We start from the raw sequence: 15,604 nt of genomic DNA on the forward strand, positions 1-15,604 counted from the left end.
CGTATTGATTTTGAATTCCTTTTCATGTCAGGGTTACAAGGAGAAAAAAAAAAGTGCTCAAGTTGCTGCCTCAATCTAGTGCTTGCGCCGTGCAGAAAACACCCCACCAAAAACTATAGGGCTGACCGTGAAGGGCAGACAACTTCGGCTGGGGAGAGGGGTGAAGAGCATCTGTTGAAATAAGAACCACCACCTAATTTATCAGCAAAACCAGGAAAACGCTGAGTGATAGGGGCTACTCTTAATAATCATGTTGAAACAACAGGTGCAAACCAGTAGTTAAGATGATCCTGCTTGAAAATCAAGTGATGTGAGGAGCCAACCGTCCTAGGAAAATCTAAAAATAGCTAAGACCAGAACACATCATGCACGCGCCCAAAGAAAACTGTCATTTGTATGTTTGCTGGAACAGGCCCCAGCTACCTCCAAAGTGAGAGGACACTACCTTTTCAAAACAGTAATTACTATTGCCCACAATACCTGGCAACTTAGGTTCAAATGTTGGATGAGGAAGTGCTTTTGCTAGACATTATGTATACAGCACCATGGAGCAGGAGGAAGCTCCTCCCCAGCCTGGTGTGGAAATGGACTAAGGAAGGGATAAGCCAGGAGAAGGTGTAAGAACTTTCAGGTAAAGGGACCAAGAGCCAGGGCACAGAGGTGCCACCATGGAGCTTTGGGGTGAATCTTAAGCAGCTCACTGGTCCTAGTGCAAGAAAAGGCATATCCAGGGCATATCTGGTTGGCTGGCCCCCAGCACATCCAGCCTGAGAAGGGTTTAACCAGGGTAGCAACGCGGTCAATATTTGATATTTAGATGAATCAGTGGCAGCTGCACAGAGGATGAAATGAAGACCAGTAGGGATAGTGAGACCAGTTAATAACACAAATACTTCAGGCAGCTATAAAATTAAGCCAGAGGGGTGTTCAAAACACTGTTATAGCACGGTAGGCCAAATATTACAGTAAGCTAGTTTCTGGAGCACAGGGGTGGTGGGATTTACACCCTAGTAAAAACTCCAGGGCTGGGATACGTCTTAACGCAGACATCCCAAATAACCCAAGTACAGGGAAGAGCTGGTTGGCAACGTGACTCCAAGGTTTTGTTTTTTTTAATTCTAAAACCAGGTAAATCTGAGCTTAGTTTGCCTCTTAAGAAAAACTCTTTGGTAGAAAAGAAGGGAATGAAATGGCACATAGGGATTTAAAAGAATCATGTGAGATCTTACGTTTGGTTGTTTCAGAGCTGCTCTGGACAGTTTGTTTATAATGAGGAGTTATCTAACTCTGAACATACTGTACGTGGCAATTAGAAGTCGTCATGGCAAGAAAAAAACCACAGCCAGCCTGCCGCAGCCAACACCAAAACAGCCAGGAACAGTAGGGAAAACATAGGGATGAAGGTGGGGTTTGCTTTTTATTATAAAAGAAAAAATAACTCCTCGGGAAATCTTAACAAAGGAAAAAAGTATTTCACACTCAGAACAGACACCAGGATACAAAATTACAAGTGTTTTGACTCCAGTCCTGTCCCCATCTCCCCAAAGAGCAGAGATGGGAAGGAGACAACTGAAGCAAACAAGCAATTCTGTAAAACAAAGACTTAAAATCCCTACAAATATGATTAAAATCCTGTTTTGCTTTTAAAAAATTTTTAATATATCAAAAGGCCTGCTTTAGTGACATGCTACTCCCACCAGAAAATAACCCCAATACCCCCTTGTCAATAACATGCTCAAGTTGACCAGCCAACTCATATTTCTACACCCCTGTGTGTACATGTGTACCTTTTAAATCAAAGCCACGGGGCTCGGGTGACTGCTGCTGCTGTTAACGTGCTTCCACCTGTTAACTGACCAATGTCCACCCCCTCCAGAAGGGTGGACAGGGCACAGAGAAACCCTTCAGTGGTAGTGAGGGAGTAACAGCTCCAAATAGCCACCTTTTCAAGCACCGCCACCCTCACCCCCATTCAAAAGGAGATCCTTGTTTCTAATCAGACAACTCCCCTCAAATTTGGCTCCCGGTGACCAGAATGGTTTTTTTCTAAAACCACACCTATCTGCACACCCATATATATCATTTTTTTGTTTTTGCATTTAAATATAAAAATACTACTCTGCTTTGTTATAAATGGAGAACCAAGCAATGAGAACTTTTTCTTCTAAGGTAGGGCTATCCATCCCAGCCTTTTATGCTGAGCTTGTCTTCAAGTGAGGGCATTCAGCTCCAGGCAAGGGAAGCACACCAGGGTAAGGGCATTTTCCTGCCTGCCTGACTCCCACCCTTTCCTCTCTCCTAATTCTCACTTTTATTAGAAAGCTGGTTATCTTTTAAGAACTGGAACTTCCCACTGAGAGAGGGGACATCTAACCTCACCTGGGAGTAAGCCTAGCTCCCCCATCCCCTTTAGCTACCTGAAGAAAAAGTCCTTCCCCTCCCTTCACAAATACTATGCTCACTGTCCGGATAGCTACGCCTATTGGACAAACACACCTGATTAAATGGAAGCAGTGGTTATGTTTCCCCACCCCACCTCCCCACTAACACACTAGAAAGCTTCAGTGATGGGGGGGAAAAGGGTGTATGTGTGTGTGAAGAAATTAAGAACCTGACCCCTCTATCCTGGCCAAAGAAAGCAAGAGATATTAACTGGGCATGAGGAATAAGAAAAAGACCTTGATGTTCCGCCCTTTGAGTTACAGCTATTATGACAATCGAGAGTGGGTGAGAGTGGGAGCGGGATGAGGAATTAGAAGGGGTTCCATGGCTGCCAGGCTAGTCCACTTAGTTTTTGTACTGGAAGGGCTCGTCGCCAGTTTCGTTGAGAAGACATGTGCGGATGAGGGCTTCTGTCACCGCAAACGGGTCACAGTTGGCAGAAGGACGACGGTCTTCAAAGTAACCCTTCTTCTCCTGGCCGACAGTCCGGGGAATGCGGATGCTGGCGCTCCGGTTGGCCACGCCGGCAGAAAAGTCGTTGATGTTGGAGGTCTCGTTGAATCCAGTCAGGCGGCGGGCATTGTCCAGGCCCCCCTTGGGATCGTAGGCTCGGATGTGGTACTGGTGCCTCTTGCTCAGTCTCTCGATGGACTCCTCAATGTACCTAAAGGCAACAGAAAAGATGGGGGTCCGACCTGCTGCCAGGAACTCTGCCCTACAAGGGCAGAGGAGCAGGTATGGATGCAAGAATGGAGTGATTTATCTATCAGTCTTTTCCCAGTTTCCAGTTCACCTCAATATATCCCCAGGAGAGCATCATACCTTGTTACCTGTGTGTCCCAGGGCTCAGAATGGTGCGGGACACACAGTCGATAACATTTGTTGAATGAAAAGATCCTAATCAAAGACTTTCTCTGACCCATGAGCATCAATTAGGTACTGTTACTAATTTAGTCCTCTAATAAAGATTTTCCAATGCCCTTCATCTATGTCACCTTTTCTGTCACCACCCTTCCATTCTATTCCTAGAGAATTTGGGGGCACTTTTCAGACAGCAACAACACGATAGGATTAGAAGACAACTTTTGAAGCCAACTGACAAGAGCTAAGGTACGAGCGTCCTCATCCCAACACATCAAATCCTTGGCAAGTATTCCTGTATTCTTGCACGGTGAGTAAGCTGGCCCCAGCAGGAGAAGGTACTCACTTCAGACCGTTTTCCTCTCGCATGGCCTTGGTGCTGAAGTTGGTGTGGCAGCCGGCACCATTCCAGTTCCCAGGAATAGGCTTAGGATCAAAGGTTGCTATGACTCCAAAGTCTTCACACACTCGATGCAGGATGAAACGGGCCACCCAGAGGTGATCTCCCATGTCAATTCCTTCACAGGGTCCTACCTGGAATTCCCACTAGAGACAAGAAGGGTGGCCTTTAAAATAAAGACAACTGCTCACCCCACTCTGAAGCTGGCTCCTTTCTCACCTCGTGGGTTTTGGGTTAAGGAATGGAAGGAACATCTGCAGCCCTTGTTAGCAAAAGTCCCCCACTTGCCCACAGGTGGGGAAAACAGTGGACTAGAGCCATTTACCTGGGCGGGCATGACCTCGGCGTTCGTCCCCGCGACCTTGATGCCGGCATACAAGCAGGCCCGGTAGTGAGCCTCCACGATATCCCTGCCGTAGGCTTTGTCCGTTCCCACGCCACAGTAGTATGGACCTGCAGAGGCATCAAGACGAAATGTCAAGAGGGAAATTCAGCACATCCCTTTCCACCTAAGATGCACGGCCCAAAGTCAGAGATCAGAAAGCTCTTAATGCTGGCTCTCTAGAATCACTGTACCTGCCTTTACCCAGAAATGGGGCAAGACAGTGGGGCAGGGGGGCTCCTCTTAGCTGTAGCCTCAGTGGAGCCCAACGTTTTCCCTCAATGTTAATATCTAAACATCCATGTTTGGATTTGGGTAACGTGAGGGCCAGTACTATTTCAGCCAGTCTTAGGGATACTCCCACAGCTGTTTGATCCACAAGGAGTCACTGCCATCTCTGGCAAGAGAGACTTCCGTCATCAATTAATTAAGCAACTGCGATAAGTCATCTCTCACCAAGGGGACTTACCTTGAGGCCCAGGGAAGCCGTTGGAAGGCCAGCCAAAAGGGTGCCCGTCTGTGCCCATGAGAGTGTATTCCTGCTCCATTCCAAACCAGGGGTGTTGATTGCTCACCATGTCCATTATGCGTTTACAGGTATGCCTTAAGTTGGTCTCTAAAAAAAAGAATCAGCACGCCTTTAGAGACATATGGACAAATACACTGATGGGGAGGTCTTTAGAGTCTGCGCAGCTTAAGTGTTGATTATAAGCACAACTGACCCAGTGTAAAACCTTTCTGTGTCCCATCAACGTATGAGGGGAAAATGGGAGAAGCTGTAATTAAACGTATGTAGGGAGATTCCCCAAACACTTTCGTTACACCCAAGTCACATGACAGTGGATCTAGAACAGAGCAAATTTTCACCTTCTCGGCACCCTGGCCACCTCTCAAGTACCAAGGGTTAAGCACTGAAACCCTCTCTTCACACGACAGTTGCTTCTAGATGTGAGACTTATTCCACTTTCTTGGGCATTTAGAGCCAAATCTACCAATTTTTATTGAGAGAATCGTGTGTATTAGGAGCCTTACATTCCAGGTGAGAAGATTAAGTGCTGAGTTACATAGTATTGGCTGGTGGAAAAGAAAAACATTAAAACGAGATGAGCTCAACTGGAAACAATTTCCAAGCCAGAAGGGAACTTTAAAATAATACAGACTTATTACTGACTGCTTAGCTATGTCCCAGAAACCATTTTAAGGCCCTTATGTTAAAGAAAACCCACAACTGAGTGTTCATTAACAACCCTGGGGTGGGTATTACCAGTCTCCATTTTTACAAGTGAGAAAATGAGGCCCAGTGATGTTAGGAGGCCCACCCAGGTTATAGGACAAGTAGTCGAGCAGCTAGGACACTCTTGACTATTTTGGCTACAGAGCTCACGTCCTTTACCACACTATGATACTGCCCCTTAAAACAAAGACAATTAAGAATTAAGTTCCAGAGTCACTAAGTGACTCGCCAAAAAGCCTCACTGGCAAAGTGCAGCAAGAGACTTCCCAGAAGGCAGACTTCAGCTAAGTTTAAAAAGATGAATAGCCGAGAATTAGGAGCAACAGGCAGGCCTGACTGACAAAACCCAAAGGTGCAGTTACAGCAAACCTTGAGGTAAACAGGTGTTATCAGTGAACGAAGATGCTCACATTTTAGTCAGTGGACAGACAGAGAAGAAAATAAGCTGTCTGGAATGAAGTGGCAACTGATCACGTATGTAATACTGTTCTTGATTATTTGCCCATATTAAACTCATGTAACCCTCCGAACAGCTTTATGAAATGGATTTTATTATTTTCCTCATTTTAAATTTGGGGAAATTGAAGTATAGGGGGTAAATAACTTCCCAAAGTTCGTAGCCAGTAAATTGCAGATCCAGAATTCAAACCCAACATTCTAACTTCAGAATCCATGTTCTTAAATCTACAGGCAGGCAGGAGGGGCTGTGTCACGGGGGACTCCACCAGCAAACAGATTTAGAAATCAATGTCATTTTATGCAAAACGGGGGACCGTGGGAGAACGGCCCACATTACCTCCTTGAATGAGGAAGTTCAAGGTAGAGATGCAACTCCAATCCCCCAGACTCCTGAAATAGTATAGCCTTCCCATCCCTGATTTTGGAATCCCCTCTACTTCTCATTTACAGCACTCACGGATGAGGGTGGGAGCCTCCATACCTATCCTATACGCACCTGCAGGCTTTCGGTTGTACTTGAAGACTTCACAGAACACCAGCTTGTTGGGGTCCTTGCGGAAAGGATCCCGAAACATGGCAGCAGGAACGAGATACATGTCACTGTTGGAGCCTTCAGACTGAAAAGTACTAGAGCCATCAAAATTCCACTCAGGCAATTCTGGGGTTAAGAGAGAGGGGAAAATTACGTTAAGAGGTACAGCAGTTTTCCAGGCAAGAACACAGCCCCTCACTCACCTTTTCATTTCTAAAGATCTACACTCTTTTCCAGAAAGTCAGTGAGGCATGACTGCCACTATTAATATGACATCTGACACCCTGACATCTGCATGTAGCCCTACAGTCCTGAATTCTAACAAGATTGTTGCATCCCTTCCTTAAAAGAAATAACAACCTAGGAGTGGCGTTTCATCCCTAACTATGTCTTTCGGACACCATGGAGATAAACAGAAAGATTCTGACATCAGCAGTGAGTCGGTCATCACTTAAAATGTTGAAATAGGAGAAACAAAGACTCTCGGTTTCCTCACTAGGCCATCTGTGTTGCTCCTTTCTCTAATTCAAACCCCCACTATGTCTATGGACTATGCTAGCTTAAGCTGTGTCCTTATTTTATAGATGAGGAAACAGACAACTGGCAAGATGACTTATTCAGGGATGCTCTCACATCACTTCCCACTTCCCACTATGTTTTAAAGATCAGTTTCTTCCTCTCTCCAGCTGACTATGAGTCCTCCGAAGGCAGAGACCAAACTCTTACCTTGTAGCCCCAGTCCCTGTCCAATACCTGCCACATAGCAGGTGTACAATATATGCTTTATATCATGGTCATTCATTCATTCACTCAAATGTGAACGCTATTAGAAGAGGAAGCTATCCTAAAGGTGGTAGTTTTTCTATTCTGATCCCTTTCCAGAAGGAAGAGGTCTATGGCTTGTTCTAGACCAAAAAATGAAGGTCACAACTCGTGGGATAAGCAATCAGATGATTTCACAATTTCCCAAAGCGGCATCAACTGAAAACATATGATGGCTAGTCCTATTTAGAAACTACTTTAGGGTGTTAGGGTATTTGCTTGGCATCTAGAATCCCAGTGATACATGAGTATGAAACAGTATTCAGAGTTTGTAAAGTCGGAGGTACAGTCTGGTAAGAGCAGGGGTTTTAAAACTGGGTTCCTTGAGGTGCTTTAGAGCCAACTAAGTAGGGATACCCAAAGTCAGCTCCCCTCTCCCTCCCAAACCAGACTTTTAATCTTCTGTCTCCTATATACTGGCTTACACGCAAGATTCCATTTAAATAAAGGGATCCATTGTTGCCCTGCCTTGAGGCAGTGTAGGAGCTTAATTTTGACTGAATGAAGTCTGCAAAGCCCTGCCTTAGAAAAGCTTTCCAAACAGAACAGTAAAGAGGCCAAATCTAGTGGCTTGGTCTCAGGCTGCGGCCCACCCCTATGCAGCCCCCCACCTGGTCATCTCACCTTCTATACTCTTGGGCTCACTGTCCAGGGTCCGGGTCTTACAGCGCAGACCTTCTCCCGTACCGTCAATCCAGATATACATAGCTTGGACTTTATCACCCTGAGGCAGGGACATGTACACCTGCTTGATGCCTTTGTTCAATTGGGAACTCGCCGAGGTGGCCATGGTGGAAGATGTTCTAGAGAGAGAGAAAAAAAAAAAATTAAGAACACGAATTCCAAACAGATCCTCTGTAGCAATGAACTCAATAAGAATGACAATGAAATCAACAGTGGGAGTGGTGATCCCTCTCTTTAGAAGTCACACACTCAAAGGTGTATTTATTTACTCTGCTTTTAGGAGCATTCAAGTTTTCTATTCTACAAAAATCTCCTTATAAGCTTCCTCAAGCTAGAATCTACATTTGTGAGGGCTAAGCTCTATTTTCTCAGTGTAGTGGAGGTAGGGGAATTGTTCTAGGGGGAAAAACCCAATAAAGAACACCAAAAAAGAAGATACAAACATTCAGAAGTTTTCGGAACAGATATGGTCTCCTAACACAAGTAAAATCTAGCCACAGAAAGGCTTGGCTCTCCCTTTTGTCTTGCATCCAAATGGGCATCTCAATAAAAAACCTTTTGAAGACTCCTTCACCCCTCAGACAAAACCCCACACATTTTGCTGGTAGGATACAACAAGTGGGCTAGCTAGAAGATTTAAAAGGCTGGTAGCTTCCTAAAAGCACTGCAGTCATCATATCACCAAGATGTAGAAATAGCTGATTCAAGCTTTCTACGATGCACGCTGCCTTAATTTCCATCAGTCAGAGGCAAAGATCTCGCTTCAGAAGGTACGTTGAGAAAGACATTCTGAGAACTTCCCAAGGAGGGAAATTCCCACTTCTAAATCAAAAAGATCTGGAGTTTCAAAAGCTGAGGCATGCTAGAAGCTGCAAGCCACCACAGAACCTCTGAAAGGCAAACTCTGAAGCCAAGAAACCAGCCTCAACCCAAGAGGAAGCGGTTCTGCCCCTTCCTCCCCCCACTCCCTCAATGGCCCAGGGTGGCTGGAGAGGGAACACATTGTTCTGCAACAACTTGGGCAACTCTCTGAAGTACAGTGACAAAGTTTCTATGGGCAACCATCCATGTTTGCCCAGCAGAAAACATAACTGCTTCTGCTTATAACAGCCTCACCCTTCCACAAGGGGAGAGGACCTCACCTGTCTAGTCATCCTATTAGAGAACAAATACCTTTGCCTACAAGCAGCTATAAGACTTGTTATGTCAAACCCCACTCCTGTCTCTGCCTATTAAGTCCAGAAGCAACAATTCCCTGATCCCTCCAGCTCCCACTTAAAGCGACAACCCAGTTTCCAGCTTTCATCCCCAGCGTGTTACACCCCCAACATCCAGCCACACTTTCTCCCTTAAGCCTCTTGGTTTCGGATCTTGTGCTGTTTTCCGTGAGACGAGTTGGTGCCAACAGCCTAGTTGTTTACTGTTATCAACTGGTGCCAACGCGTGCCTAGTTGACTCGGTGGGGAGAAAAATGAGATTCTGAAATTTTGGGCTGTTTCTGCAGCTGCCACCGGCTGGGCCCTCTTTCCTGCCTCTTCACTCACCCCAGCCACTGAAGGTGTTTAACTGTATCGTTGGAATTGCCCTCTTTGGCCCTTCTCTTTTTGGAGTGGGGTTCGAGCCTGTCCTCCTTGTCTGATTCTCGCTGGTCCACGCACCGGTGCTTTCGGGGCGAGGGAGACGGACCTGAAGAGGAAGACGCAGAGCGATCCGGGTCGGACCCGGACGCGCAGGAAGACGCAGATGGGTGGCTGAAGGTCTTAATCTTGATTCGAGATTTCTCTCCCGAGTTCACTGAATAGGCAATGAAGCCATAGCTGTTGGAGCAGGACTCCGAGGACCCTGATTCCAGGTCGTCTTCACGTTCTTTCACTGTCCTCTTCAAGCTCTTGCGGCCCGGGGAGAATCCCCCCGCGCCGTCCCTGGGGCAGTTGGGATTATCCACTTTGAGAACAGCCCGTCGGGCCCCGGTCGGGATCTCAGGGCCTGGCCAAGGGGGCCATATACCTCCTAGGGCCTAGGCTGGGGGAGGGGGTGGGGGACGGGGGCGTCGCGGGAAGGACAGTGCGCCGCGGCCGTCTCTACCCGGCCAGACCTCTCCACTGGCCGCGCCCGCCGCCACGCTGCAACCCGGGGTCCCCATTGTTCAGTCACAGTGGCAGGCCCCCGAGACCGCGCGGCCAGAGTTGACCGCACCACTAGCCACTCGCCTCAAAAGAGGTATCTGAAAGGTCATCAAGACCACGACGATCGCCAAGGCCTGCCACCGCGAGGAAGAGGGCGCGCTCCTACCACCAGGCCACTCCATCCACCACGCACAGCACGCCACCGAGCGACCTCCAGGGGCGGCGCTTTGAGCCGCAAGCGGCCAAAAGAAGATCAAAACAAGTCCCCGCCTTCCTCAATGCCTGGCGACCGGCGCACCCCACCATCGCCAACCGAGACCCGCCGGGAACCAAGGTGGTGAAAGCCTGCGCGGGCCAAGCCGCAGACCAGGGCGGGAATGTTCCTTGGAAAGGGCCGAACTCCAAGGCCCCGCGGTGCGGCTCGGGAGGCGGCGGGGGCGGCACACGTCACCTCCGGGTGCCCTTGGCTGGCGGGCCGCTTACCTGGGAGGGCGAGCAGGCGTCAGGGCGGGCAGGCCGCGAGAGCGAGGTGCGGAAAGGAGAGGAGAGGAGAGGAGAGGAGGCCGGGTGTGCTACTCAGGCGCTCCGCTCTTCTTCCATCCTCGGCTCTGCAGGGCTGCTCGCCGCCCGGCACCCTTTATCCGCGGCCGGAGCCGCCCCCGGCGCCTTGATTGGCTCCCAGCGGCCGGGAGCCAGGGTGGATCGGCTGACGCGCGCCGGGGCCCCGCAACCATTGGGCGAGCGGCCGAGCGGGCGCCGCCCGGGAGGGGGCGAGCCGGCTGGGAAAGAAAGAAAGGGAAAGGGCCGTGGGGGAGGGGCGCTGGGAGAGGGGAGGGGGCGCTGGTGGGGAGAGGAGGGGAGGGACGGAAAGGAGGCGGGCTGCGTACCGAGAGGCGATTTCCTGCAAGGAAGCACCGGCCTCCCCGAGCTGCCGCTCGCCGCGGCGGGGCGTCCCCGCAGCCCTGACCCGGGTCTGGCAGCTCCCCAACAAACCGCCCTTGGCCTCCGCCCCTGCAGCCCTCAGGTTGAATCGTTTTGCCAAAGAGTGCTCTTTTTCAGTAGGTCTTATTGCAGACCCTACAACTCCCTGAGAAAATTCTGAGCCACGGAAACATAAATTTGCCTTTGCTTGTTAGACGACATCCCCCTCCCCCGATCCCCTTTTCTATGCTCCTGTCAAGTTGAGAGAGGCGCGGGGCGCAGGAGCCGGGCAGCTCTGGGCCTGCCTGGGCGCTGGAGGACCGCGGGCCTGCGCAGAGGGCAGCGCAGGTTGGAGGCTGCCCGGGTTAGGACTGGAAGAGCCCGCTCTCAGTGGGTTTGGGGAAGTGACCAGAAGTCCGCGATCTCACATTTATAATCAAAGTGCTGTGTATATCATCCATACAGAGGATCCTGGGTGCTGTAGAAACAGTCAAGAGATCTGTGTGATTCCTCCTCTGTCACACCTAAAGGCAAGTCTCTCAGCCTCTCTGGGCCCAAGTTGGCTGGTCTGCAGGTAAAGGTCTTCAAAAAGAGGACCTTTAGAGTCCCCCAGGAGATTTGAAATTCTGTGTGCAAACTTCCCCAAGGGCAGCTGAAAGGAAAGGGAGGGCTTTGCATGCCCCCTTCAAAGCCCAGGGTACTTAGAAAATTTAGGATTCCTTAAGCAGATACTCTCAGGTATTGCTTTTCAGGTAATTTATTGCACCTTCTTTTTAATCTGAAAAGTGAGAATCGGTACCCCTTCCTCCTCTCAGCCTTGCTGTGAAAATGTACAAGTGAACACAATCTTGAAATAGATACTTGTCAACAAGTGCACAATAATTATTATACCAGTTCTATTAATTATTCTGTTTTTATTCCCTGAAAACCACCTGACAGTGTCTAGCCTTTAGTGCATCTTTCAGGAGCCTCAGTATTTGAGACTTTGAGATTTTTCTGTTCGAAGACCAAGAAGTCATGCTTCCAGTGCTTTTGGAAGAAGAAGGGAGGAAATTTGTTCTTCTGGTTATTTTTTGTACCACAAATATGGAAAAGAAATGTTGCTTGTGACCACACACACATAACTTGGCTTCTTCGGTCAACATCCTTTCCCTTTCAGAGTGTGTTCTAACACTGTAGTGCTTTAAAATGACAGATGCAGTATTCATCTCAAATGGCTTTTTGGTATGTTTCAGACAGGTGCCATTCTGGACTGGCGAAGGCACCTTACCCAGTGTAAGGGATTCCATGTTGGGTTTCAGTGCTGCGTGTTGGAGTGTTATGATGTGCTTGTTAGAAGCTAGGCTTCAGGTCAGCCAAACCTAGGTTCAAATCTGGGCTTTTCCTCCTTCCAGCTTTGTGTTGGCTTAGTTACTCAGCCACAGGAAGACTCAGTTTCCTTCCAAAATATTGTAGGGATTAATTGGGACAGCATATGCAAATGAATGAGGCTTGTACCTGGAACATAGTTTAGAAAACAGTAATATTATTGTAGGCTAAGATAATATGAAGAGATTGGATTCTTTCTTTCTATTTAGTTCAGAGACAACAGAAATTTATTTCTCATGGTTCTGGAGGCTGGAAGTCCAAGATCAAGGCGCTAGCAGATTCAGTGTCTGGTGAAGAACCACTTCTTTGTTCAGGGGTGGTGTTTCCTTGCTGTGTTCTCACATGGTGGAATGGATTCTTTCTTTCCCCATGACAACCCGTTACGGACAACTTTCTAACTCAGTGTAATGTTCCTCTCAGTTTTATGAGAGTGGGCTTAGACCTGGTAACTGAGTAAAGTGTCTTCATTCCATTTCTTTCTGTAAAGTCTTGAGTTTAAGTGGTTGAGGAGGGGAATTGAGGAGTGTCCTTGTTTAAAAAGGATGTTGATTTCCAGCTGCCAAAAGGCCTCAGCATAAACCAGAGCCTCCTACTTACGCTTATCGCCTCCAGCACCTGAGGTAGGGATGGCAAACATACTAAACAATGGAATAGTAGAAGCAAGTGCAGTTTTTAAAGCATATGGTATATTTTGCCCTGTGAGTCCTGCTTCCCTTGTTAGGTATCTTAACCTCCTTGAGCAGCTTCTTCGTCTTGTATCGCCCAATAGCATCCAGGGTGAGTGTTCAGTAGTGATTGTTGACCACACCGAAATGACAGCGACACCATCAAGAGAACATGTGCTTTGAGCTGCTTTTCCAAGAATGGAAATAGATTTGCTTTGATCCATTCATGTGACCAGGGACATACTTTGTGAGGGTTAGCGACATAATATGTGACTGCAGAGTCTTTCAGGAGGGAACAAGAGGCCCTGTCCTCCTTGTTACTTAAACCAGCAGAAACAGGGTCCAAACGAGTCCAAAGACTGATCAGGGAAGCTTAAAAGTGTATGAGGGAAGAAGAAACAGGAAAAAAAAAAAAGGCCTGTAACTAATTGGTTTGCCCCCAGGAACCCAGACTGTGCTTTTGGAGAAGTTAAAAATGAAACAGCTTGTTTCATCCAGTTTGACTTTGCTGTGTCTGCTGAGCTTTGTTCTCCTTCCTTTTCTTCCCTAAATTGCCACCCACCCCCATTCCCCACCCCCTCCAGGAAAAGAACATTAGAATGCTTGAACCCATGAACCCTTCTATCTCTTGGTACACTCAGTATCAAAGCCCACAGGGGATTCTATTACACGTGCTTTGAAGTCAGGCTTTTCTAACCTAGCATAGAGTATCTATGCCCAAGGAGTGGGAGAGCAATATTACAGGTCAAGATTTTGTTCCAAATCTAAGAAATGTCCAGGGACTGAAAGCATTTCTTCAATGTTGTTCTGTTATCTGAAATAAAGGCCTTGTCTTGGGTGGGCTTTACCTGTCAGTTCACCTCTCAGTTTCTTTCTCTCTTTTGTGAAGGACATATTCTCATTCTGTGGCCTGAAAGACCTTAATCTGGCAATCTCAGGTGCCTTCCCAGGGCTCTCATGGTTTGCCTTGCACTCCTTAGAGACAAGATATGGGGTAGGGCCCAAACAGACCCAAACGTTCAGCTATAACATGCAGTTTGGGAAATGGCGTTTTCCCCATATCTGCATGATTTCAATAGGCATTCAACAGAAAAACCCTTTCATTGGGCTAAAGAGACATAGCTGAGACCCATGCTTGAGAAATACCCTAGAAACCCAACCCCAAATTGTAAACTATTTTTGGTTTTAAATAAACCATCACCAGTTCTTTCCAAAAGAATAGACTATCATATAATCTTGAAACAGAAAGAAAACAAAAAAGAAGAAAATAAACAGCTTTGGAAGTTAATATCATTCCTCTTAAGCCAGATTTAAGGAAGAAGCTGCAGTTGACCAAGCTTTCGGAATTCACAATTAAAGCAGTCCAGCTTTTACCTCAATTCAGTATCTAACCCCGAACACAGTGACATTGTTCTTTATATCCTTTCTGATTGTTTGATATCCTTAAACTCAGGTTAGGAAATTAGAAGGTCAAGTCTCAGCTATGTTTTATCAGCCTGATTTAAGTTTTGTTGAAGGTCCCCGGAAATCACTTGACTACAGGGAATATTCCATATCCCAAACTGCACGTTGTGGCTGACGTTTTGGGTCTGTTCGAACCCTACCCTAAATCTTGTCTCCAGTAGGAAACTGCTTGCAGGGTTGGGAAGAATTAAGTTCATCTTAGCTAATAACATGGGCAAATAAGTCCTTTTGAGAAAATTAAAGCCGTGCCATTCTAGAATTAGATCTTCACATTAGTCTATCTTAAAAACAAGGAAACTTGGTGCAGTATTTCCCAGCCCTAGTGTGCTTCCAAGGTGTCACTCCCTTGAGAACATTATGCTCTTTCCTTTCCTTTAGTCTCAGGCTGTGGACGATGCTGTCCTTGGTTACCACCTCTAAAACACTGAAATCCCTACTGTACCCACTTAAATAGATGGTGCAGGGGCCGGCCAGTTCACCTCTGACTCCTATATTGTGGCTTACCCAGCACCTTACATATAGTAGACGTTCAATATATTTGTGAACAACTAGATTACCAGAAACAAAACTGCTTTATGGCAGGGTTTATTTAGAAGAATCTTTGGAGATCATTTTGCATATTTAATAATCCCCTAGTTTCATTCTTTTATGAATCTGGGATTTTCATACATAAAAAACTTTGTTTCTTAGTCTCAATGTATGTATGGATCTGTCTTTATTCCCTAGATTGATGGGGACATCCTTGAAGCTTATAAAAAAGTTTAGGAGATTTAGCACTGCAGTCAAAAAATTATTTAGATAGGAGTGTGTTCTTTAGTTGGTACTTTTCCCAAAGATATCCTCAACTGCGTCCACGGCCTTTCTTCCTCTTTCACTCCCATCCCGTTAGTTGATTTGAATCCTTGTGGATTTCACGTTCACATGCCAAATTTTAACGGGAAACAAATAGCCCTGGGGTATGTTTTCTGGATACTTGGGCAATACTTATTCTGGTTCTGTATTTTTCCTGACCTCCTTTCCCCTCCCCCATTTTTAAACCGGTTCTGGAGACTTGTTTACCGGGATGGAGATAAAAGAGGCTTGGCTGGGGTGGTGTGAACCTAGTGCCCTCTGGTGGAATTTTGGGAGACTTACATCTCCCCAGAAGCTTAAGAGTGGGAAGTTGTTTTCTTGACAGGCCTTCCAGGGGAGAGAGCCTCTCTGTTATAGCTCAAATATAGTGAATTAATAACACGCAAGTTTAT

The 15,604-nt window shown here is 47.0% G+C and overlaps 2 protein-coding genes across 4 annotated transcripts in view; one reads left to right on the forward strand and one right to left on the reverse strand.

Annotated features, from left to right (window-relative positions):
- Positions 1 to 1,398: 1,398 nt before the first annotated feature.
- Positions 1,399 to 10,709, reverse strand: GLUL (glutamate-ammonia ligase). 3 transcript variants are annotated; one of them, XM_019735502.2, is made up of 8 exons: positions 10,426 to 10,571; positions 9,361 to 9,502; positions 7,757 to 7,935; positions 6,275 to 6,436; positions 4,555 to 4,701; positions 4,029 to 4,156; positions 3,650 to 3,849; positions 1,399 to 3,106 (listed from the first exon to the last, which is right to left on the reverse strand). In XM_019735502.2, the coding sequence occupies exons 3-8, from the start codon at positions 7,920 to 7,922 to the stop codon at positions 2,788 to 2,790; spliced, it is 1,122 nt and encodes a 373-aa protein (XP_019591061.1). In that variant the 5' UTR covers positions 7,923 to 7,935; positions 9,361 to 9,502; positions 10,426 to 10,571; the 3' UTR covers positions 1,399 to 2,787. The 3 variants fall into 3 exon arrangements, with proteins under 3 accessions (XP_019591061.1, XP_019590979.1, XP_074178293.1); XM_019735420.2 differs by lacking the exon at positions 9,361 to 9,502 and having other exon boundaries at positions 10,426 to 10,709; XM_074322192.1 differs by lacking the exons at positions 9,361 to 9,502; positions 10,426 to 10,571 and adding an exon at positions 8,499 to 8,717.
- The window catches only part of RGSL1 (regulator of G protein signaling like 1), an 86,944-nt gene continuing 81,504 nt past the window's right edge, over positions 10,165 to 15,604 (forward strand). The window contains exon 1 of the mRNA XM_074322193.1: positions 10,165 to 10,276. The gene's annotated coding sequence lies outside the window, so the exon portion shown is untranslated. The remainder of the gene's footprint in view (positions 10,277 to 15,604) is intronic.

This window comes from Rhinolophus sinicus, linkage group LG17 (assembly GCF_036562045.2).
Source record: "Rhinolophus sinicus isolate RSC01 linkage group LG17, ASM3656204v1, whole genome shotgun sequence".
Lineage (NCBI taxonomy): Eukaryota > Metazoa > Chordata > Mammalia > Chiroptera > Rhinolophidae > Rhinolophus > Rhinolophus sinicus.

Bases quoted from the DNA above. Each gene is read 5' to 3' on its own strand.
- GLUL (XM_019735420.2), bottom strand. From the start codon at position 7,922: ATGGCCACCTCGGCGAGTTCCCAATTGAACAAAGGCATCAAGCAGGTG. The intron at 4,702-6,274 runs GTGCGTATAGGA...TCTTTTTTTTAG, and splicing joins GTACAACCGAAAGCCTGCAG to AGACCAACTTAAGGCATACC. The intron at 4,157-4,554 runs GTAAGTCCCCTT...ATGCCTCTGCAG, and splicing joins CGGCTTCCCTGGGCCTCAAG to GTCCATACTACTGTGGCGTG.